This window comes from Schistocerca gregaria, chromosome 5 (genome assembly GCF_023897955.1).
Source record: "Schistocerca gregaria isolate iqSchGreg1 chromosome 5, iqSchGreg1.2, whole genome shotgun sequence".
In the NCBI taxonomy this organism is placed as follows: Eukaryota; Metazoa; Arthropoda; class Insecta; order Orthoptera; family Acrididae; genus Schistocerca; species Schistocerca gregaria.
In genome coordinates, this window is record NC_064924.1 from 398,371,990 (window position 1) to 398,396,451 (window position 24,462).

Here is a 24,462-nt window from a genome sequence, read left to right on the forward strand (position 1 = left end):
ATAAAATACTCATTTCATCAATATGTACGTAAAGAAATAAGTGGTGATAAACCATCTTTACGGTAGACGTTTCATACAAATTTTGTCTTCAAGCTTTGCGAAACTGGTATGCCCTCAAATGATGCTAGATCATATTTTGTTAATCAGTGATTTAAGAAACAGCAACTCCATCCACGAAATCATTCATTAAGGTAATTTACACTTATACTTCTGCAACTGAGTGTATCAGTCTTGCAATAGCAATACATATCTGTGGATAATACGAATTAATGATGACGTAAAAAGAAGTTTCAGCAAGTCCAGCGAGGACAACAGCAAGACGTGAAGTAAATGACTAACGAGAGTTGAAACCAACAGCTGTATTGTCATTCAAACGTTGTTTTTTCACAACATGCTTCCAGTTTCGACCCGAAAAAGCGTCATCTTTAGTTGTCTGACCATAGGTGGGCTTTTTACTGGAAGTTACGGAATCCAATTGATTTCGTCCCCGCTACATGCAACTTTGTTGGTTGCACATGTTGGCCTAACAAGGTTAATAGATGGTACCGTTTTCATCCAAAGATCCGTTAGTCTATGTCATTGTTGACCGAACGTTGATGGGAGATTACGCTTGGTGTCTGAAAATGACGCTTTTTCACTTTGAAACTAGTAACACGTTTTGAATTAATGACGTTTCAATTACAACACAGCTGTTGGTTTCAATTTTCTTTATTCAAGTAGAACGTGAGCAATTGTTAATGAATCAATTTGAGTACCTGATTGTATGCCACACGGACAACCATATTTTGCGAGCGATTACTGTAACTGGTTTAAAACTTAGTGGACCTTCATTTCTCATTATTTTTTCTGAAAATTACTGGCGTTTTGTGAGCTTATTTAATCCAGTCAATCGCTCACATCGAAACGAAATTTCATATCATGAAATATCTCTTACGCGTTCTTCCCTTGCGTGATAGCGTTCATTAGCCGATCCGAATTGAGAATACGACGCACACTCGCAGTGATAATCGTTTTGTGAGCTTTAGGAACGAATTTTTGGTTCTGACAGATGAAGGGGGCAAAAGGTCTCATATCAGTAGGGTCCGGATATGCATATTTTTCGTTCTGTTATCTTCGACCTCTATCCGCGACTTCGTTCCTATCGTTCTTCCCTTTCCCCCCACCCAACACGAACACAAACCATTAGCAGTGTGTTTACATTTTACTCCTATTCCATTTTTGGTTTTGACTAGGCCTCTGTTCTTTGCTGCAGTTGCAACGACCTCATTAATCATACCAGGAATAAGCAGATATGATATGCACATGTGGGCAAGCGAATAATGATAGCGTACAGATTTATAAACTTTTCCTACCCATTTTCGAGATTTTACCAAATGAGTATTCAACCCTGCCCCTCCACAAAAAAGTGTCTAATCGTATGTCGAGTGTTTCAGAAGTTGGATGTTTCACGCTTGAAAGGCATTGAATAAAAATTTGAGCATGGCTTCTTCACAACATCCATGTAAGCCAGGTACCAACTTCGATAAATCGATAGTCCTACAAGAGCACATGAAAAGTCGTTGAGACAGATTCTGAAACACACTTTATTGATGAAAATGGCAATCACCAGCAGTTCTAGCATTCTAGTCAAATGTCGAACTAGCAATTTTCACACAGTTTGCTGAGAAAGCTGGCCAGAGTGAAGACATAGAAGGAATTCTCAAAATGGGAAAGTAGCTACTTAAACGAACTTGAAACTGCTGCTCGAAAATCGGAACGGACTGATTCGGTGATTTCGCCTTAGTTTTTGTTTTGAAGTGCAATGCTTTATTCGCACGAAGTAATGGCCGCTATCGACAGGGGATCTCAAGTTGATTCCGTATTTCTAGATTTCCGCAAAGCTTTTGACACCGTTCCTCATAAGCGACTTCTAATCAAGCTGCGGAGCTATGGGGTATCGTCTCAGTTGTGCGACTGGATTCGTGATTTCCTATCAGGAAGGTCGCAGTTCGTACTAATAGACGGCAAATCATCGAGTAAAACTGAAGTGATATCAGGTGTTCACCAGGGAAGCGTCCAGGGACCTCTGCTCTTCCTGATCTATATAAATGACCTGGGTGACAATCCGAGCAGTTCTCTTAGGTTTTTCGCAGATGATGCTCGAACAGAAAGGTTTAGGTGTTCGTTTTTCACGCTCGCTGTTCGGGAGTGGAATAGTAGAGAGATAGTATGATTATGGTTCGATGAACCCTCTGCCAAGCACTTAAATGTGAATTGGAGAGTAGTCATGTAGATGTAGATGTACGATAATTACTTTCACACCAGCTTTATGCTTGACGCTGCATGTTGTTTACCTGCATGTGTGGTCTGTGACAGTGTATTGGCGAGGGCGTCGTCGCCTGCGCTAGATGCACGTAAGAAGAAATAACTGTAAATACACCAAACGAATTTTTAGATGCGAGCGAGAAGGAGGCCTGTGGTTTAATGAACTATTGAAAGGAGGAAGAGTGACTGGAAGTATGGGATGGGAAGCTACGGTGGTAAGGTAGGCTCGTCTGGTGGAACGTCCATTCAGGCATCCAGGCAAAGCAGAGTGCTGTTAACGTGCCTCTGAACGGACACTGACAAGCGGCTTTCTTCTCTGGCGAGGGGGCCCGCCAGAGGGACCTGTCTTCTGTTCAGTACAAAACAGCTTTTACGTTTTTGTGCGAACTTCTAAAACCATACCCAAGTTAGGTCGGTTCTAGCAAGACTACTAGCGTTAACTGTCTATCTTTTGGATTTCTTTTCATATCACTTTGTAATGTATCTTACAATTTATTTTCTTCATTTTTGTCCATTTATTGTTCTATTATTCTGATATAGTTTTTATTTAATTTACTTGCCTAATTCATTTACTCGTGCACAGTACTTAATAGCGAAGCTAGCGTGCGTCCGAATTCAGAAAATTTCAGGACTCAGATTGCCTGTGAAGTCAATAGAATTCTAGTGGATCAAAGAGTGTTAGTGTTTTAGTATAGCCATAGCTGAAAGTGTTGTGGAACAATATCATAAAGCTACAAACAAATACTTTTGTTTTACGATTATATGACGCACTTCTTCCTTCTATGACTTCATTATAATGCGTTTTCTGATGATATTAGTGAATTATATTTGCTGAATTTGTTGTTCGGTTTTGTGGGTAACATGTACAGCAACGTTTATAATAAATTGATTTTTTGTTTTATTTTTATGCGAATATTACACAAAATTACACTGAGTGTGTCATTACATACCAATAAAAATATTAAAAATTGCTACTTTCTCCTGACACTAACATGATGTTTAAAATATAATACACATTAGTTTTTACTGAAATGATCTAATGATGTAGTACAATAATAGGAAACCTTTCACGATATTGTAAAATAAAATGGGCTAATTATAGATATTTTTCATGTTAGTTTAAACCGAAAGAAGGTAGGTAAGATTTCAGTGGTTGTAATTGCCATATTCACGTACTACAAACAAATGTCGTCCAAACACTGGACGGTGAAAGATTCTTATTAAAGTAGAACGTAACTCTATGCATCATCAATCATGGTTAAATAACTTGCTGTGAATGGTGGCTTTGCTGCGGTAGTTTCATGTTGGAGCGAGTATCAAGGTTATAGGCTCCCTTGAGTTCTTTTAGATTGAAAATAGCATGTGTTACACTGAAGCTTTCTACCATTCTTTTTCTATAGTTCAGCACGTTTTGTCTTATACCAATATTGATATTTATTTTTCAAATATCAACGCTAACGCTGTAGTGGGGATGGTATTATTCTTGGATGCATTTGATTAATTTTATCGGTTTTCACAAATTACACCTGGTATCTTAAACAAAACTGCACTTTCATCTACGCAATGGCTTATTTTATGCGATGTTCTTGGTAAATACTACAATTTTTACAGATCTGATGATGACTGCATATGACGGAGGAAACTAGTTATAAAATCAAATTGTGTGCGCCTTATGGCTGCTTTATCCGTATACTAAACTACTTCAGGTTTATTTTTTTAAAAGTCGCTGAATTACGCGCGGAGAAACCGCATGCGGATAATAGGGAGCTTACTTTCATTCACCTTAATCAATGCTTCTAGAAATTCTGTGACTGTGTCGCTCCACACAACAAAAAGGAAGGAGAAAAAAATTCTCTGTGCAAACTAGATAGTGAATCGATTAATTTCTTCAAATGTTGCTCCTCTATATTAACAGCTACAGTGAATCCAAAATATATGTTCATTCCTTAGTCATTCCACCCAGTATTTGCAACAAGATAGAATAAAATACAATAGAAAGCGTAATCACGTAAATAGTCAGTAGTTTTAGGATAGAAGTTATAAATGACATCTTGATGTAAATAAAGTAACAGACGCAAAGTGTAACTGGGGGACTGATGACCTTAGCTGTTCAGTCCCCCTTAAACATCCCAACAACAACAACCGCAAAGTGGAACACCTCTGACTGTATCCAAGCTCTTTGAGAAGCGCTACTTTCGTAATATCTTTGTACTGTATTTTGTTTTCACATGAACAGTGTGAGTGATGTTTTGGGTGTCTTCGAATTTCTGTACAGTAAAGGAGGTACTGTATTTGTAAGGAAGCAGACCAAAAAAGAAAATTTTCCTTAGGTGAATGTCTACAGCTGTTAAGTATTATGAAAAAGGCGCATTTGCGTCATCAGTTGCACAGTTGTATGCAGGATGAGTCAGGAGAAAAGGTACATGCTTTGAGGGGTGATAGTATTAGTAGTTCTAAACAAAAAACTTCTTATAAACGTATGCCCCATTCCGAATGGTTTCCGAGACAGAACACATTTAATGTATGTTATTCTTTATTTTCTTTACTATTCAGTCATTGTCATTGTTTACAACCTACCACAGTGGACTAGAGGAAGTCTATACGAACAATCTGATACAGAACAGTTTATCAAGTCGGGAAACTACCTCAAATTGTCCTGCAAAAGCTACATAAGCTACAGCGCATGCGCGTCGCGCGAAATTGTCTGTATTTCCGCGCTCTCTTGGCGCGAACTATTAGTCTTGGAGAAAAAATGAACACTACTTTTTTCGTAGGAAATTTAATTAGTTTAATTTTGTATTGCCCAACATCTTTGCTGGAGGTTGCGGTTTTCGAGTTGCTCACGAAAAATGTACAAGAGTTATATTAAATGTGTTCTGTGTCGAAAAACATTCGGAACGCGATGTATGCTTATCACAAGTTTTTTGTTCAGAGTCACTAATACTGTCACCCATCAAAGCATGCACCTTTCCTTCTAACTCAGTCAGAATTTATTTTCTACCGATTTTAGTTATAACAACCATCTTCACAGGAGAAAAACTTGTACATCCATGACGATTACGTGTGTTCCAAATTTAGTTTCGTCTAATTCGACGAAGGTTTATTTTTGATCCATTGACGTACACTGTTTTCTCCTGTGAGGATAGTTGTTGCAACTGAAATCGATTTTGAATAAACATGCAATTGTTCAGCTGGTGGCGCAAATATGCATTTTCGGGAAAGACAAAAAGTATTTTTTCTAACATTAGCACGTCAGACAATCCCAAGGTTTGAAACTTCCTGGCAGATTAAAACTGTGTGTCGAACCGAGACTCGAACTCGGGACCTTTGCCTTTCGTGGGCAAGTGCTCGCACACTCCGCTGCAGAGTGAAAATCTCATTCTGGAAACATCCCCCCAGGCTGTGGCTAAGCCATGACTCCGCAATATCCTTTCTTTCAGTTGTGCTTCTAGTTCTGCAAGGTTCACAGGAGAGCTTCTGTAAAGCTTGGAAGGAAGGAGACGAGTTACTGGCAGAAGTAAAGCTGTGAAGAGGGGGCGTGAGTCGTGCTTGGGTAGTTCAGATGGTAGAGCACTTGCCCGCGAAATGCAAAGGTCCCGAGTTCGAGTCTCGGTCCGGCACACAGTTTTAATATGCCAGGAAGTTTCATATCAGCGCACACTCCGCTGCAGAGTGAAAATCTCATTCTGTATCACAAGATTTATATTTTCCGATTGCCGTAAAACCACAGAAATGCTAATGTGGAGCAAGAGAGGCAGAAAATGATACACGCAAGCATCACGTAAAGTACAGTCAACGGCTTTGCATTGTTGACTCCATCAGTTCTCGTCACATGATTGAAGTTAATTGTCGTGGGGCGTGGCCGGTATTTGGGTGGGTAACCGCCGGGGTACGCCACATGCTGTTGGTTCCTTTCCCTCGCCTTCACGGCAAACGGCGAGATCGTGGTGTTAAGTTCTGGTTCACCCGACTAGGCGCCAATGGCCAGGATTAAATTTCAAACCTCACGAAAGGAAGGCATGTGGGCATGTGACACTGTTGATGGTGATCCGTCCTTCGTAGGGGGAGATGGAGACGTTAAACTAGGCAGCCTCCTTGCTGCTATTCGAGAGGAATATGTTATATGCCTGGTTTCACGCTATCCCCTCTGTTATCATCATTCAATGCAAACATGGCGCCACACTACACACTCACCCAACACAGTTACCGACACTTATTATTATTTTTTTTAACACATACAACTCCTACAATTTGGAAAGCAAACGAGACATTGTGTGCGAAAGACAGAAAAAACTTTCCATTACTGCAGCGAAAGCTGCCCTTCGGGGTCTCCTGGACAACAACGCCATACGCTGTTACTTTTAGTTAAAATACTGAACTAGATACCGGGTGATCAAAAAGTCAGTATAAATTTGAAAACTGAATAAATCACGCAATAATGTAGATAGAGAGGTACAAATTGACACTCATGCTTGGAATGACACGGGATTTTATTAGAACCAAAAAAATACAAACGTTCAAATAATGTCCGACAGATGGCGCTTCATCTGATCAGAATAGCAATAATTAGGATAACAAAGTAAGAGAAAGTAAAGATGATGTTCTTTACAGGGAATGTTCAGCATGTCCACCATCATTCCTCAACAATAGTTGTAGTCGAGGAATAATGTTGTGAATATCACTGTAAAGCATGTCTGAAATTATGGTGAGGCATTGGCGTCGGATGTTGTCTTTCAGCATCCCTAGAGATGTCGGTCGATCACGATATACTTGCGACTTCAGGTAACCCCAAAGCCAATAATCGCACGGAGTGAGGTCTAGGGACCTGGGAGACCAAGCACGACGAAAGTGGCGGCTGAGCACACGATCATCACCAAACAACGCGCGCAAGAGATCTTTCACGCGTCTAGCAATACTTTTTTTGGTTCTAATATCTAGTAAAACCCCATGTCATTCCAAGCATGTGTGTCAATTTTTACCTCTCTATCTACAATATTCCATGGTTTATTAAGTTTTCAAATTTATACTGACTTTTTTGATCACCCGGTATTTACATTTGATAATAGAATAAATTCTCGAAACACTTCGTCCTATGCACGAAAAAATACTGTGAAGTATTTTATTATTTAAATAGAAAGCTAGCAGTTTTTAAATTGCGACCAGAGACCACGGATCCTTTATACCAAAATACACAGAAAATATTATCGAACAGCTTCTGCAATTTGGTCGGTGGTGTTGCAGATTCATCTTGCACAGGTAGGACGCGAGACTATCTTCCGAGGACTCACCACGTGCCGAGTTGGTCCCTGCGCAGGCCGACGGTGAAGCCGAAGTAGCTGCCACGCTGCGCGTTGGGGTCGGCAATGATCCTGGCCAGCTCGGGGTGCGTTTCTAGATTGAAGGCTGCGGCTCCAGCCAGGAGCAGCAGCTGCCAGCGGCAGGCTGCGGCCGACCACACGCCTCGCGCCTCCATCACTGGCGGTCGCCGTCTGCACTGTGCCGGGATCCGGAGGCGCCTATCGCAGTTTCCGGCAGCGAAGGCGAAAATAGTGGCGCGCCAGCTGCTGGGTACCCCAGCAGAGCGCTCACGATGCCAGAAGGCTGGTCAGTTCCGTGGGAACAGTCTGCCTATAAGCTGTGCGATGGCTAAGATGCGGGTCTCCAGTCTTCGAGAGCCACCCAAGAAGACGTCAGAGGTCTAATTCTGCCATTGGTGGTAACATTTCTGGAACTCATCTTCTGTAATATCCTCCAAGACCTTCGTCATAGCTTTTTGGATATCTTGTGTTGTTCGGAAATGGTGTCCCTTGACCGCCGTTTTGACTCTTGGAAATAGAAAAAAGTCACACGGAGTGATATCTGGTGAATAAGGTGGCTGTGGTCGTACTGAAATTTGTTTTGAGGTTAAAAACTGCTCTACTGACAGAGCAGTATGGGATGGGGCATTATCGTGATGCAGAATCCAATTATCACCAATGTTGGCACGGACACGAAGAACTCTTTTACGAAGACTTTCTAAAATTTCCTTGTAGTAATATTGGTTAGCTCTTTGTCCAGGAGGCACCCACTCTTTATGAACAATTCCCTTGGTATCAAAGAATCACACAGTCATGCATTTTGTTGTGTTGGCAGAAGAGCCAACACCGTGTTACTAGAGGAGGCCCAAATGCATGCGTTTCAGCTCACGCAGGCTGGCGTGAGGAGGGAAGAACTATACTGACGTGAGGTCTGGAACATGACAAGGAATTAGAATTCAGAAAGCGGACGTAGCTAGTTTGATACTTAACTTTACATAATCCATTAATGATGAACGTCGCTCTTGACGGTACACGATTCACAATATTGTCTGTTCAGAATTCATTCTAATTACTGAATATGGCGCCTTGCTAGGTCGTTGCAAATGACGTAGCTGAAGGCCATGGTAAACTGTCGTCTCGGCAAATGAGAGAGTATGTAGACAGTGAACCATCGCTAGCAAAGTCGGCTGTACAACTGGGGCGAGGGTTAGGGAGTCTCTCTAGACTAGACCTGCCGTGTGGAGGCGCTCGGTCTGCAATCACTGATAGTGGCGACACGCGGGTCCGACGTATACCAACGGACCACGACCGATTTAAAGGCTACCACCTAGGAAGTGTGGTGTCGGGCGGTGACACCACGTATTTCACTTTTGACTTTGACATACGGGCTTTTTTTGGCCTGAGTGATACGTTGAGGACCATTGCGAACTTTGGCGATTTGTCTCTGGATCATACTGAAAAAACCAACTTTCATCACCAGTGATAACAAGGCTCAACAATTCTGGATGATTTCCGTTTGTTCTAACATAACGGCTGTAACATTTTTCCGTGTTTCTCGCTGTTGTGGTGTGAGATTTTTGGGGACCATTTTTGCACAAACCTTTCTCATACCAAGATCTTAAGTTACTATTAGACGAACCGTTTCTCGATTGATGATCAGTTCTTCTGCAATCATTTTCACGGATAATCTTTGATCAGATCGCACGAGTTCACGCACCCTGGCCAAGTTGACATCCGTCCGTGAGGTTGATGGTCGTCCACTGCAGTCTTCATCTTCAACATTCGTTTTGCCTTCACTAAACATTTTATGCCAACGAAAAACTTCAGCTCTTGACATAACCCCCTCTCCAAAAGCCTTCTGAAGCTTACCGTAAGTTGTCGCGTTTTCACCCAATTTAACGTAACAAGAAATGGCGTACCTTGCGCAATACTATGCGGTTCCATTTCCGTGACGAGAGACACAAACACGTGTTAACTTATTACAGCACAACTCACGACTGAGCTGTTGCATCGATGTGCCACTTGGACTAGAAGCAGCTTATAGACCAAGGTCAAAAATACTGTGCCTACGCAAGCATGCAGGGTTGGCACACCTTACAAAGAAAATCAGTCTCATTACTTTATTGTTACACCTCGTAAATAAGGTTAAGCACCGAAAAGACATGGTCAGATTCGAATGTAACTTCGTACACTTACATAACACTGACAGGTATGTAAATGATAAGAGTTGCATAACCTGTGTGACAGGTAGAATTTCCCCCAGAATGCATTATTCTTCTTCGAGTTCATGTTGCTACCAGGTCTGGTAGGGTATACGTGGGACGCAAACAGCGTCAGATGTCGAGTGATCAGAATGAAGGACATGGAGCGTGGATCTCCATTTGGCCGGCTGTTCAGATCGTGCAATATCCAGTTTTGTGGGGCATTCAGATGTGACAGTGGCCCAGTATTGGACTGATTGGACTGTACGAGGACGTGAGGACAGACATTCTCCTTTTCGAGACTCCAGTCGATTGTATCTGAACACCACATGGGAGGATAGCGGCACTGTGCGCCGAACGAGTTGTTTCTCATCTGTGCTTTACCGTCCGAAGAAAAGTAATGGACTCCCTGCAACATTTTATGTCGTCATGCACCGCTGGTCGGACACCAGCAGCAGCTGGACTAGGAAGTTATCGTCCCACTGCAACACAACGGCTGCGTTTGGAGTGGTGCCGTGGCTGGAAAGCATGGTCTGCAGATGAATAGCGTCGCATTGTGAATCGCCATTTTGCACTACTTCTAAGGAAGACCATTATTGACAAGTACGGTGGCGACCTGGAGAGAGGTCTCATTCATCCAATGACGTGGGGAGCCGTCGGATATGACCAGTTCATGGCTGGTTGCGATTGAGGGAACTCTGACGGCACAGCGGTACGTCTCACAAGGGGAAGGCCTCAGACACGGCCAACCGATTCGGCTCACATTTGATATGTAGCTTGTGTACAGCCTAAAACGAAGGACTCTAAGATATTTTGGCTCAACATCCCCTGTTTTGTGAAAATCACGCCTGAAGATTATGATTAGCAATCGACTCAAATTTGGCGGAATCGATAGACAATTGTAAATAGAGCAGTTTTCATATCAGGTATGGGGTCCACACACGCATACTTCTGCAGAAATCGAGGAAAGAAACTTTTACAACTGCCGCTTATGTATCCCCACGGTAAACGCTTTTTGCTGGGTGCGCCGCTAGTTTAGCTGTCATGGTAGCCTAGCGTGTTCGGTCAGAGGTTCAAATGGTTCAAATGGCTCTGAGCACTATGGGACTTAACTCCTGTGGTTATCAGTCCCCTAGAACTTAGAACTACTTGAACCTAACTAACCTAAGGACATCACACACATCCATGCCCGAGACAGGATTCGAACCTGCGACCGTAGCGGTCACACGGTTCCAAACTGTAGCGCCTAGAAACGCACGGCCACTCCGGCCGGCTTTGGTCAGAGGATTAGCTACCCGCAGTAATAAATTAAAAAAAACTGAGTTAATGGATCAACGATGAGCTTGAACAAGCTTCATGGAACGTCCACCACGAACAAATAGATCGAACAATAACAAACAAAATGAGATAAAAAATAGCGCAATGGACAGGGTAACTGGCTGTGAAGTGGAGAGCCTGGGTTCGAATCTCGAGGAAACTGTACGGTTTTCATTTTTTTAAATTGTAGTTTCTCGTATCAGAATTCGTAGGGGTAGGAGGGTTAATAGGCAGACTAATTTGCCAAACGACGTGAATTAGTAAAGAATTAAACTTTTAAGCCTTCTCACATGAAAACACTCCGAGTAAGAGTGCTGCGAATTCCTCACGAGGGACCACAGATAGCCAACCGCGCGACGCTTGTTTACAGCAAGGCATGGGAGGGAATGCACGCGGGGAGAGTTATGTTGTCCTGGTTGCTTGTTCGTCATATAGTTGTGAACTTCGAAGATTGAGGGTGTCCAGCACGAACCTTATAGAAGTCAATCGGAAAGAGTTGTTTTCGTCAGTAGGCTGCCGCGAACGTCGAGGATACATATAATGATTTTTCATCGTTAATCCGCCAAACAAATACGTTTTATGAAAGAATACAGTGATCTTCCGTAAGTAAAATATGACTTGTACTGTATGTAGCTTGTAGTAATTAGCTTTTGTTTATGCCGTAGTAACTAATTATTATTTGAGGTGTCATATCTTTCAGTTGCATAATCTGAATAATGGAGGATGTACAATCTTCGACTAGTGCTGTAATATACAGGGTGATTCAAAAAGAATACCACAACTTTAGGAATTTAAAACTCTGCAACGACAAAAGGCAGAACTAAGCACTATCTGTTGGCGAATTAAGGGAGCTATAAAGTTTCATTTAGTTGTACATTTGTTCGCTTGAGGCGCTGTTGACTAGGCGTCAGCGACAGTTGATGCTAAGATGGTGACCGCTCAACAGAAAGCTTTTTGTGTTATTGAGTACGGCAGAAGTGAATCGACGACAGTTGTTCAGCGTGCATTTCGAACGAAGTATGGTGTTAAACCTCCTGTTAGGTGGTGTATTAAACGTTGGTATAAACAGTTTACAGAGAATGGGTGTTTGTGCAAAGGGAAAAGTTCTGGACGGCCGAGAACGAGTGATGAAAATGTAGCACGCATCCAGCAAGCATTTGTTCGCAGCCCAGGAAAATCGACTCGCAGAGCTAGCAGAGAGCTGCAAATTCCACAATCAACTGTATGGAGAGTCCTACGAAAAAGGTTAGTTATGAAACCTTATCGTCTACAATTGGTTCAAGCACTGTCTGCAGCTGATAAGATTAAAAGAATCGATTTCTGTGATTTTATCCTTGCTCAAATGGAAACAGATGAATCTTTTGTTTCAAAGATTGTGTTTAGTGATGAAGGAACTTTCCACACTAACGGGAAAGTCAACCGTCACAATGTCTATATATGGGGCACTGAGAATCTGCGGGAAACAACTCAGTATGAACGTGAATCGCCTAAGGTGAACGTTTTCTGTGCCATTTCAGCCAATAAAGATTTTGGTACCTTTTTCTTCGAAGGTGATACTGTAACTGGACTACAGTATCTGGAGATGTTAGAGAATTGGCTGTTCCCTCAGCTCGAAAAAGAAGCACAACAATTCATATTTCAGCAGGATGGAGCGCCACCACATTGGCACTTATCTGTCCATAACTACCTGAACGTCAACTACCCGAGGCGATGGATCGGCCGCCAGGCAGCCCGTGGCAGAGCACTTCATCACTGGCCTCCAAGAAGCCCTGATCTTACCCCCTGCGATTTTTTCTTATGGGGGTATGTTAAAGATATGGTGTTTCGGCCACCTCTCCCAGCCACCATTGATGATTTGAAACGAGAAATAACAGCAGCTATCCAAACTGTTACGCCTGATATGCTACAGAGAGTGTGGAACGAGTTGGAGTATCGGGTTGATATTGCTCGAGTGTCTGGAGAGGGCCATATTGAACATCTCTGAACTTGTTTTTGAGTGAAAAAAAACCTTTTTAAATACTCTTTGTAATGATATATAACAGAAGGTTATATTATGTTTCTTTCATTAAATACACATTTTTAAAGTTGTGGTATTCTTTTTGAATCACCCTGTATAGTTGGGAGCCTGTCACAGACAACGGCAAGCGGAAAGTTACCGACGCTGTGTTTTGGTTCGTAAAAGTGTTGCAAGACAGATGTATTATCAATGGACTACCGGAAGCAGGCAGTTCTGCTTCTCGGAGTTCCAGGTTGATAGGAGCGGCTGTCGTCGAGCGATTTTTGGAGCTGACGAACGAAATGACTTTGTTGATACTGAAGAACTGTGCCATAAAGGGGAATCAGAAGTTGATTCAGTGAAAGATATCACAGCTAGTGAATCGCAAAATGGCCGTAACACTTTGGAAATGTCCACGTCCCAGGCAATCTGTGCTTCATCTGTTCCTGATGAGTATTACTAAACGTCTGAACAACGGCGCTGTACCGCTTGAAGTAAAAGTAAAGGCGCTAACGTTAGCCAGGAATCATCCAAATTGGAACCTACAAACACTGCAAAAGAATGGAGCAACAACTGCCCTGACTAGGAAGAACCACCTAAAATCGTGGGAAAATGATATCGTTAAAGGAGGGACAAGATATTACAAATACCAAGCGATAAATAAGTGGACATTCGACCGATTCGTCGAATCTCGTCGTCGTAACGAGAATGTAACAACGGGAATACTCCAGGAGTGGGCTGCAAGTGCAGCGCTTCAGTATACGACCAACAAGGATATTACGTTTGCTGCATCATTATCTTGGGCAAGAAATTTCATATCGGAATACAAAATCCGTCAACAGAATGTCACTAAAAACGTCTCCCACAAGGAGGTAGAAAATATAGAAGATGTACAGGAAGTGGCGGCTCTTTTCAGCACGCAAACGGCGTCACTTATTATTGGTTTTAATCGTGATTACGTGATCAACACCGATCAAACAGGACGCGAATATCGGGTGAGCACTCGACGCACGTTATCGAATAAGGGAGCAAAAAGAACCTTTGTTGCAGTTGGTAGTAAAAAAAAAAAAAAAACCTAACACACCCGTACAAGGCGCAATATGCCATCACAGCCTCTGGGAAAGTGTTGCCTAAGGTTTCCCTGTGTTTACAAGAAACGAATGTTACATTGCTCCTCGTGCTATAGAAGGGGTCAATCGCTTAATCGAAACGTTGTAAAATGTTTACATTACTTGCTCCAATTCCGGGAAACTGACAAATGCGATTTACAGAACATTTCTTGAGAATGTTTTAAAACCATACGTTGCTGATTACAAGTTTTGTCTAATATTTGATTCCTGGGGTGGACAAACTAATACTCTAATGTATAACACCATGTTTATAGATGACGACGGTCAGCCCACGTGCACGGTAGAAGTGATACCACCGAAGTGCACACCGATGTGCCAGCCGTGTGATGTGTTTTTTCTATCGACGGGTTAAAAACTTTATTTCGAGGCTTCAGAATTCCAACGAGTACTGGAAACCCAGCGGCAACTGCACAACCGCAAGGATGCAATAACTATTCACAGCATAATTCATAACCAACTTTCAGCAGCGATTTTTCAGACAGTTATATCTTTTGCGTGGAACACATCAAAATTAATTCTCGAAAAAGACATATTTTAAAAGTAAACCAAGTTTGTTTTCCGTCGACTCTTCGGAAGGAACAGTGTAGCTGTCGAAGGATTGCATTCATTCTTGGTGCCGCGGGTACATTTGTTTCGAATGTTTATATGATAAGTACCATACATCTAGTTATTCGAAGAAAAGTGAGGACACATAACAGTGACTGGAAGAGCCATTGTAAAGTCACCAGGAGTAAGATTTTAGTTGGTTACTGTCCCAGGAGGTTTGAGAAATTTATTTGCCTACCTTTTAATCATTCCTTTTTGATTGATTTACGTTGTTAACGATCTTATCCCTATCAATTGATATATGGAAAAATACAAACGAAAAAAATAACTTGCAATAGGTTGCCTCGATATTCGAACCCGGGTTCTCCGCTTCCCAGCCAGTTACCTAGGCCGTTGCGCTCTCGGCGAAAAGCGACTCCCATGTGGGAACATAAGCGGCAGTTGTAAAAGTTGCTTTCCTAGATTTCTGGAAAAGTATGCATTTATGGATCCCATACCTGATGACGGCCAACGTTCTTGCCGTAGTGGCAACACCGATTCCCGTCAGATCGCCGCAGTTAAACGCTGTCGGGCTGGGCTAGCACTTGGATGGGTGACCATCCGATCTGCCGAGCGCAGTTGGCAAGCGGGGTGCACTCAGCCCTTGTGAGGCTAACTGAGGGGCTACCTGATTGAGAAGTAGCGGCCCCTGATTCGTAAACTGACATACGGCCGGGAGAGCAATGTGCTGACCACATACCCCTCCATATACGCATCCAGTGACGCCTGCGAACTGAGGATGACACGGCGGTCGGTCGGTCCCGTTGGGCCTTCAAAGGCCTGTTCGGATGGAGTTTAGTTTTTTCAATACCTGATCAGGAAAAAAGCTATGTTTACAATTATCTATCGATCCCAGCAATTTTGAGTCGATTGTTCTTCATAATCTTCAGGAGTGATTTTCTCAAAAACGGGAGGGTATTGAGCGAAAATATCTTAGAGTCCTTTCTTTTAGGCTGCACACAAGCGACCTGCCAAATTTGAGCCGAACCGGTTAGCCATGTCTGAGGCCTTCCCCTTGTCAGACGTATTGAGCCTCATCTGTTACCTCTCAGGTAACAAAAACATGGTGCCATTTTTCAACAGGAAATTGCTCGTCCTCACTTGGAATGTGTCTCTATAAGCTGTCTGCATGACGCTGAGGGGCTCCAGAACCAGTACCCGGGATATCGAGATCCAGTTACTTGTGGGCCAGCTGGGCTCAAGAGATGATACAATGACTTTACAACACCCTTCCCAAATGAACCAGTACAAGCATCCAGGCCAGAGGAGATGCAACGTCATACTGATACTACCAGATTCTTTGTAAATATGACTCGATTCTGTAATCACTGAAATGCCACCACATACCCTCTCTACTCATGAAGTTTCATTTCGTTTCCTCCTCTCCTTCTGGGTGCTTCATATTTCTTGTCCGGCAGTGTACATCTAAAATAAAAACAAATCTTTGGTCAAGTCCTGAGGGCTCCCACTGACGTCTAGCCGCTGTGTCATCCTGTGCCATATGGCGTCATTTGGATGCGTTATAGAAGGACGTGAGACCAGCGCACTGCTCTTCCAGTCGTTGTCTGCTTTCCAGACCCTGGAGCCGCTACTTCTCATTAAGGACATCGTCAGCTGGTATCACGAGACTTAGTAGACTCCGTTCCTGTTCTCCGAACAAGGAAAAATACCTGGCAGTACCGGAAATTGAACACGGTCCTCGGCATAGCAGTCGTGCTGACTTCTCAGCTCCAAAGACGGACTCTGCATCGGTATCTATATCAATAATCTGCGTACCACTACAGAAGTGCATGGCAAAGGGTACTTTACCATTTACTAGGGCTTCTTCCCATTCTATTCAACTATGGAGAGCGGGAAGAATAATTACTTAAACGTCTCTTTGCCTGCTGCAACTAGTCTGTTCTCTTGGCGGACAGTACGGGAGCCATACTTATAGGGTTGTAGTATACAGGGTGTTTATAAATGAATATCGGGGTTTTAACGCTTTATGATATTTATTATATTAAACTTACAGTTATAAATGATATGTCAAATGAAAGAGCAACTCAAACAGATTTACCAAGAGCCTTATAAATGTTCAATGTGAGCACCATTTGTCACACGGCACACATCGAGTCTATAGCCGAGTTCTTCCCAAACGTTGATAAGTGTGTCTTCGGTGATTGCAGCAACAGCTGCTTCAATCCGGTTTCTTAATTCGGGGAGGTCTGCTGGTAGCGGAGGCACGTGCACACGACCCTTGATGAAGCCCCAAAGGAAAAAATCGCATGGCCTTAGGTTGGGTGATCGTGGAGGCCATGCAAAGCAAGCCCTGTCATTGGGCCCCTTGCGGCCTGTCCAGCTCTTGGGTACAGTCGCGTACTTCGTTACGCCAGTGAGTTGGCGCCCCATCTTGCTGGAAAATGAAGTTCTCTGGCTCATCTTCTTCCAACTGAGGGAAGAGCCATTGCTTTTAAGGTAAGAGCCATTGCTATTAAGGTAAGAAGTGCCAGTCGCAGTAGGTTCACCAGGAAAGAAAGGCCCATAAAGTTTCCGCCAGGACTGGCACAAAATATAAAAAGCGCATGCGCACTGTTACCAAACGCAACTGTCTGAGTCGCTCTTTCATTTGACACATCATTTATAACTATAAGTTTAATGTAGTAAATATTATAAAGCGTTAACACCCCGATATTCATGTATAAACACCCTGTATTCCTAGATGCTTCACAAAATGCCGGTTCTTGATTTTTTATAGGCAGGATTTTGCGCGAAGGATAGCATGTGTCTTCAAGTGCCTGCCAATGCAGGTTTCCGAACATCTCCATGACGCTCTGCCATCAGTTAAACAAACCTGTGACCTTACGTACAGCCTTCCTTTGTAAGCTTTCAATATCTCCTGAGATTATTCTTTGGTATGGGTCCCACACATCTGAACAATATTCTAGGATTGGTCACAAGTGTGTTTTTTAAGCAATCTCCTTTGTAGACTGATTGCGTTTCTCTGTATTCTACTACTGAATGGCAGTCTGCCAACTGCTTTGTCTTCTACGACCGGGCCTATGTGATCTCTACACTTCATATCGTTTGAAAGTGTTACAACGAATTGTTTGTGTGAGTTGACCGATTCCAGTTATTACGGTTTGATACCGGAGTATAGATATTACTTTTTGTGAGGCGCACAGTTTTGCAATCCTTACCGTTTAATGCTAGTTGCTAATCCTTGCACCACTTTGAATCCCTGTCAAGATCCGACGGAATCTTTGTAGAACTTCTCTCAGACTGCCGGCCGGAGTGGCCGTGCGGTTCTAGGCGCGACAGTTTCGAACCGAGCGAGTGCTACGGTCGCAGGTTCGAATCCTGCCTCGGGCATGGATGTGTGTGATGTCCTTAGGTTAATTAGGTTTAATTAGTTCTAAGTTTTAGGAGACTGATGACCTCAGAAGTTAAGTCGCATAGTGCTCAGAGCCATTTGAACCATTTTTTCTCTCAGACACTCCTTCATTACAGATAACTGTATAACTTGAGAGCGGTCTTTTAACATTGTCTGCAAGGTCAATAACAACAACATTAACAACAACACACTGTCCTGGGGCACTCTGAAGTTAACTTCTACATCTGTCGATGACGCTTAGTTCACGATAACATGCTGTCTCCTTCCAACCAAGAAATCCTCAGCCCAGTCACAAATTTCCCTTGGTAGCCCATATGATCGTACTTTTTTTTAATATGCCTAGGTGTAGTGCTGAGTTAAAATCTTTTCACAAATGGAGAAATACTGCATCTACGTGACTCCCTTGATCCGTGGCTTTCAGGGTGGCATGTGAGAAACCTGCGAGTTGCGTTTCACGTGATCGGTGTTTTCGGTGGTGGTGCTGGTGGTGGTTAGTGTTTAACGTCCCGTCGACAACGAGGTCATTAGAGACGGAGCACAAGCTCGGGTTAGGGAAGGATTAGGAAGGAAATCGGCCGTGCCCTTTCAAAGGAACCATCCCGGCATTTGCCTGAAACGATTTAGGGAAATCACGGAAAACCTAAAGCAGGATGGCCGGAGACGGCATTGAACCGTCGTCCTCCCGAATGCGAGTCCAGTGTGCTAACCACTGCACCACCTCGCTCGGGTGTTTTCGGAATCCATGATGGTTGTCATGGAGCAGGTAATTCTGTTCTAGATACTTCATTACGTGCGAGCTCAGAATATGTTTCAGGTTTCTACATTAGACGCCGGCCTCTGTGGTCGAGTGGTTCTAGGCGCTTCAGTCCGGAACCGCGCGACTGCTACGGTCGCAGGTTCGAATCCTGCCTCGGGCATGGATGTGTGTGATGTTCTTAGGTTAGGTAGGTTTAAGTAATTCTAAGTCTAGAGGACTGATGACTTCAGATGTTAAGTCCCATAGTACTTAGAGCCATCTACATTAGACAAATGTCGAAGACACTGCACGGTAGTTTCGTGACTCGCTTCTTTACTTTGAGTGTGCAGAATTATATGAAGATCTAATTTCTACGTAGGAACAAGCAAGCGGACACACTGTTTAACGCTCTGGACTCGCGTTCAGGAGACGCGGGTCTCAAATTCCTGTCAGCGTATCACTGATGCTCCGCCTGAAGTCAAACCCTAAACTTGCTTCTTCCCGGAACTTACTTACTGAGTCTAATGCCCTCCAATGCTACAACATCTCTGCAAACTAATTGAACCACACGACGCTTATGGTCTGAATGGCGTTCCGTTAAACTACCGTCTTGTCGTACCTTACAAACTGCAAACAATGGCCAACGTCCAGTGTCCGATTATAGGAGCCTCCTTGACAATAATCTAAAGTTTGTTTGTACGGTCACCACAGACAGCATACAGAGTCGTGGTGAAAATTCGTCCACTTTGTGTAACAGCAGAAGAGAATGTATGCTGGTGCTAAATCGTTAAAAACGCCTTTCTTGCATTATGTGGTAAGTTACACTGTTCATCCTTTCCACTATTTCGCACATACTTTCCGCGTTTGACTTACGAAATTCATAACCAATCACGAAACCTTTTCATGACAGGAAATAATTACGTATAATAAGGACATTACAGCTATGAAAGTGACTGCTGAGCTAAACTTCTTTTTAGAGAGCACAGTATTAGTGAGTTCACTAGCGCGGAAACTATATAAATAAAACTTTTGTGGAAGAGCTTCTGAATTCAAGTCTATTGTAAATTAGATGAATACAAAGACGATTTTAGTAAGCAGGAAGTGCTACGTGCGAATAGCGCCGAGGAAAGCATAAATTTAAAACTGCCTTCTTCAACTTGTGGAATGACGCTGAATCAGATGGAAGCTTCTGACATGTGATGCGGATTTCATAGGACGCACCTGTGCTTAATAGTAGAGTGAGTCGATCAGTTCGCTGTTAATGGATGGAAATTGCGAAACAGATCGCTTACGAGCGTCGTCGTGGTTCACGTCGGCGGGACATTAAATGTTTTTCTATCACGATGTCAGCACTAACCTTACTCTTGTTATGTTAATAAATGGCTGATTAGTTAGAACCTTTGTAAGTAGGCTGTTTAGGTTTTTATACTGGTAACGCCACGTAGCACTCTGTATGAAAATCACTGTCTGTGCTGCGTGCAGTCTGTGGCTGGTTTGCATTGTTGTTGGCCATTGTAGTGTTGGGCAACTGGATGTTAACAGCGCGTAGCGTTGCACAGTTGAAGGTGAGCCGCCAGCAGTGGTGGATGTGGGGAGAGAAATGGCGAAGTTTTTAATTTTGTAAGACTGGATGCCATGAAGTGATATATAGATATATTATGACTATTAAGGTAAATACATTGTTTGTTTTCTATTAAATCTTTCATTTGGTAATTATGCCTATCAGTAGTTAGTGACTTCCGTAGTTTGAATCTTTTATTTTGCTGGCAGTAGTGGCGCTCGCTGTATTGCAGTAGTTCGAGTAACGAAGATTTTTGTGAGGTAAGTCATTTGTGAAAGGTATAGGTTAATGTTAGTCAGGGCCATTCTTTTGTAGGGATTTTTGAAAGTCAGATTGCGTTGCGCTAAAAATATTGTGTGTCTGTTTAAACACAGTCATGTATAATTGTTTAAAGGGGACGTTTCACCTTTTCAGATTGTATCTGTCACGCATGCCTTCATGTCATACCACTCCTAATTTGTTATGATGACTGACCCTTATGTAACACTCGTTTTCTGCTATGTGAGCGCCGGACACTGTGGCCGAGCGGTTCTAGGCGCTTCAGTCCGGACCCCTCTGCTGCTACGGTCGCAGGTTCGAATGCAGCCTCGGGCATGGATGTGTGTGATGTCCTTAGGTTAGTTAGGTTTAAATAGTTCTAAGTCTAGGGGACTGATGACCTCAGAAGTCCCATAGTGCTTAGAGCCATTTGAACCATTTCCTTTTTTTTGTGTGTGCGCGGCAGAAATTATCCTCCTGACGCCGTGTGATTAATACTTCTGGGTAAATAACGGGGCAGGTAAAGGCAGAGTGAATCTCACGCTTCAGCCGACTACTCTCCGCGAAAAGATTGTTCGTCCTCCAAGCAGAGCGTAATGTATTGCAAAACCGTCTACTTTGATTTGACCTGCTCTTAATGTAATACATTTTGCAAAGTAGGAAAGTGGAAGAGACTGACAGAACCCAAGCAGAGGATTGTGGGTGTGGGTTTTGGCGGTTTTTCACAGTACCTAGGCGGATGCTGTCGCTGGTTTACCGTGCCCATCTCAGATTACACACGTGCAAATGACGAAGTTACGCGGAACAGAATCGATTATTCGTAAATGGCGTTAACGACAGTTCTTTCAGTAGGATAACATGATGCTGTGGTGTCAGGAAGAGCATAGAGCCGCTGAAACATGTTCCAGGTCCGCTAAGAGCAAATCTTTATCAGGCAATGAATGCAAGGTACAAGGAAGAAATAATAACCCATAACAATGATACTGTTCATCAGATTTGGCATGGTTGGCATTGTGTTTGGATGTAATTTACGCTAAGCACTATCATAGAAGAAGATTCCGTAGAAAATTGGCTGAGGACAAGATCAATGCTCACTGGAGTGAGAAAATTTGGCACTTACAGAACTCTCTACTATAGGACGCGATCGATATTTTCATTCGATTCAACTGTTAGCAGCGACAGTCTTATTTTCATCCTGGATAAAAATCATCTCTTTATGTTGGGACATCTGTTGCTTTATTCTAATGTACTAGGTTTGATTGTCGACAAGTACACAACGTATAGTAATTGTACAAGAGATATTTTTCAAATAATTCTCAACAGCAGTAGCAAGAGGAAGAACGTTGAGCGCGCTCCATGTCGAACAAAGAAGTGCATTGGTAGCTGAATACTAGAAGATACCGTTTCATCTGGCGCGCTTTGGTGCATTACGTCATGGTGTAATAGAATCAAATTACGCAAAGCACGCTGGGAAATGTTTACTACTTGAGACTACACTGCGAATCAGCATTTGTTCATCGCAGTCAGTGAGACCATTAGTATAAACAGTAAACAGAACTATACAGCGGACAAGTTTTGATGTCTCTGGCCCTCCTTCGCAAGTAAAAAGCTCCGTCTTGCGCAGTAATATAGAGAGCGCCGCTAAGTATGAGTAACTAATATTTAGGAATAAGATGGGCAGAAAGCAGACGAGCATGGAGCTTGACGTATGGTACACACTCTGCTTATCAAACGGATGGCCAATCGAAATACTACTACAGCTATATCAGGTCTTCAATAGGAACACGAGAAAGTTACGTTTATGTCACTGTGCTAATGCAAGGGGTCTAGCACGCGCAACTGTGTATGCATGTCGTACACATGTGTGGACGTGTATATGTATGGGTCAACAAAAGAACAGTGGAGAGGATAACAAACTGAACACTGTCTCTGCGTGCACAAAATTGAATTCAATTTGAAGACCGTTGCAAACTGATACGTGCTATTGAGCAACGCGATCGAAGCACACCTCCTGCTGATATTACGCGTACGTGAAATCGGTCAAATCACAGTGGCGATCAAACGAAGACAGGTCTCCTCGTGATGTTGTATTGAACATGTTGTTTGTTCGAATGTTAAAACAGGCTATCAGTAATACGCTATCTGAAAAAAAAACACTAGTCGTTAAATAATTATTATAATGTATTCTCTGTAGGTACATCGTTCGAGTAAAATGCTCATCAGGCTACACTGACGCGTTCATGCTACACTTCCAGGTAATGTACATTTTACGCTGGCTTCACACCGATTGACATTGATTTCAAACTCCTGCCTCTTTCCTAGTCTACCTCCATACTTCTTTTATCGGAAATCTGTTTCAGCGACCCTCTTCAGTTTTGTATAATGCTTTACTCATTTAGCTCGAAGCTTAGAATTGACTTCTGGTTTCCAATTTTTTACGGATAAGTTAAAATAACCGTCTAGCCACTGATATAAATTTGAAGTTTTCACCGTATTGACACTGACATGAGATATGTTTACTGTAGTCATGTACCATCGTAAGTACACTGCTACTGATGGTATATTGCGGTTCGCTACCCATAACTAAGTTGTGTGTGATGTCTGTTTTCTAGATTGAAGATTCTTAAGAATGTAAACTTTACATTGTAAAAGGAACACTGTTCTTCTTAACACAATCATTTAAGTCATTGAGACCCTGCAGTATCAGGTAATATTTTGAGTCACAAATCGCCCTCCCCCTTCTACTGCTCAGTAATGGATCTTCTTTCCACTAGCGTTTTACCCAACCGCCAGTCTCCTAGCCGTTATAACGTTGTGTTACTGCAGCTTAGCAACAATTCGCACGCAAGAAGTAGTACGGTTTGCAGAAAAAAGTCTGCCCACTGCTGAATCTTTTGTAACTGTTGTTCTTGCCAGGCTGTGTAAAGAGAAAAATGTTAGGGCCCACCTTGAGGAAAAATACGTAGGGGGTTTACGGGATTTCTCAGAAGGGGTTTCAGCAGAAATTATCACTCTCCGGTACCAACATTACTGTAAGAAACAACAAGTTTCAACAGGCAACAGAAGTCATGGGATATTTACTAATATAGTATCGGAAAACTTAAGCTTATGTGTAGTATTACTGACTTTCACTTTCTTGTTAATTGCTTGTTTAGTGTTAGTTATAGTGTTAGCTTTTCGTTGGTTACATTTTGGGCTTTTGTACCCTGAGCTAAAACTGACAATTACTTTCGTTTTTACTGTTGTGTTGTTAGTTTTAGTGTAACATTTTTTACTCACGTTATTATAAGGTTGGTGAAATTCGAAGGGACGGATTATTTTGTCGGGCATTATAGCGTGTTAGGTATTAAGTTCTGCATGTTGGTAAACTGAGGGTGGAAAACCTTACTTGCGTTATCTTGTGTATGCGCTCTGAGTTGCTGAAACTGATTAATAAATGTTTTTAAATTACGCCCACACAACCCCATCCACTTTCCACTCCCACCGTTTCCTGCGCCACAAGTTTCGCACTGCTTTTGTACACACTAGGTGAATCCTTTTATCACTTAAATCTAACAACCAAATCACTAAGCCTGTTGTAAGGAATGTACAGTTCAATGTGAAACACAAAGCAAGTGCCGCCTTACACATTTCACCTGGTCGAAACAATAATTGAACCCCAAACTACTGAATTAATAATTCAGTACGGAACAGAACAACCAACC

At 42.7% G+C, this 24,462-nt stretch overlaps 1 protein-coding gene across 2 annotated transcripts in view; it reads right to left on the bottom strand.

Annotated features, from left to right (window-relative positions):
- The window catches only part of LOC126272546 (integrin alpha-PS4-like), a 167,266-nt gene that overhangs the window by 118,537 nt on the left and 24,267 nt on the right, over positions 1-24,462 (bottom strand). The window contains exon 1 of one of the 2 annotated variants that reach the window (XM_049975465.1): positions 7,593-7,788. The exons of the other annotated variant lie outside the window; for it this stretch is intronic. Coding sequence (XP_049831422.1) covers positions 7,593-7,777 — 185 coding nt within the window. The 5' untranslated portion in view covers positions 7,778-7,788. Of the gene's footprint in view, positions 1-7,592; positions 7,789-24,462 lie in introns of those variants that run through there. 2 annotated transcript variants of the gene reach the window in all.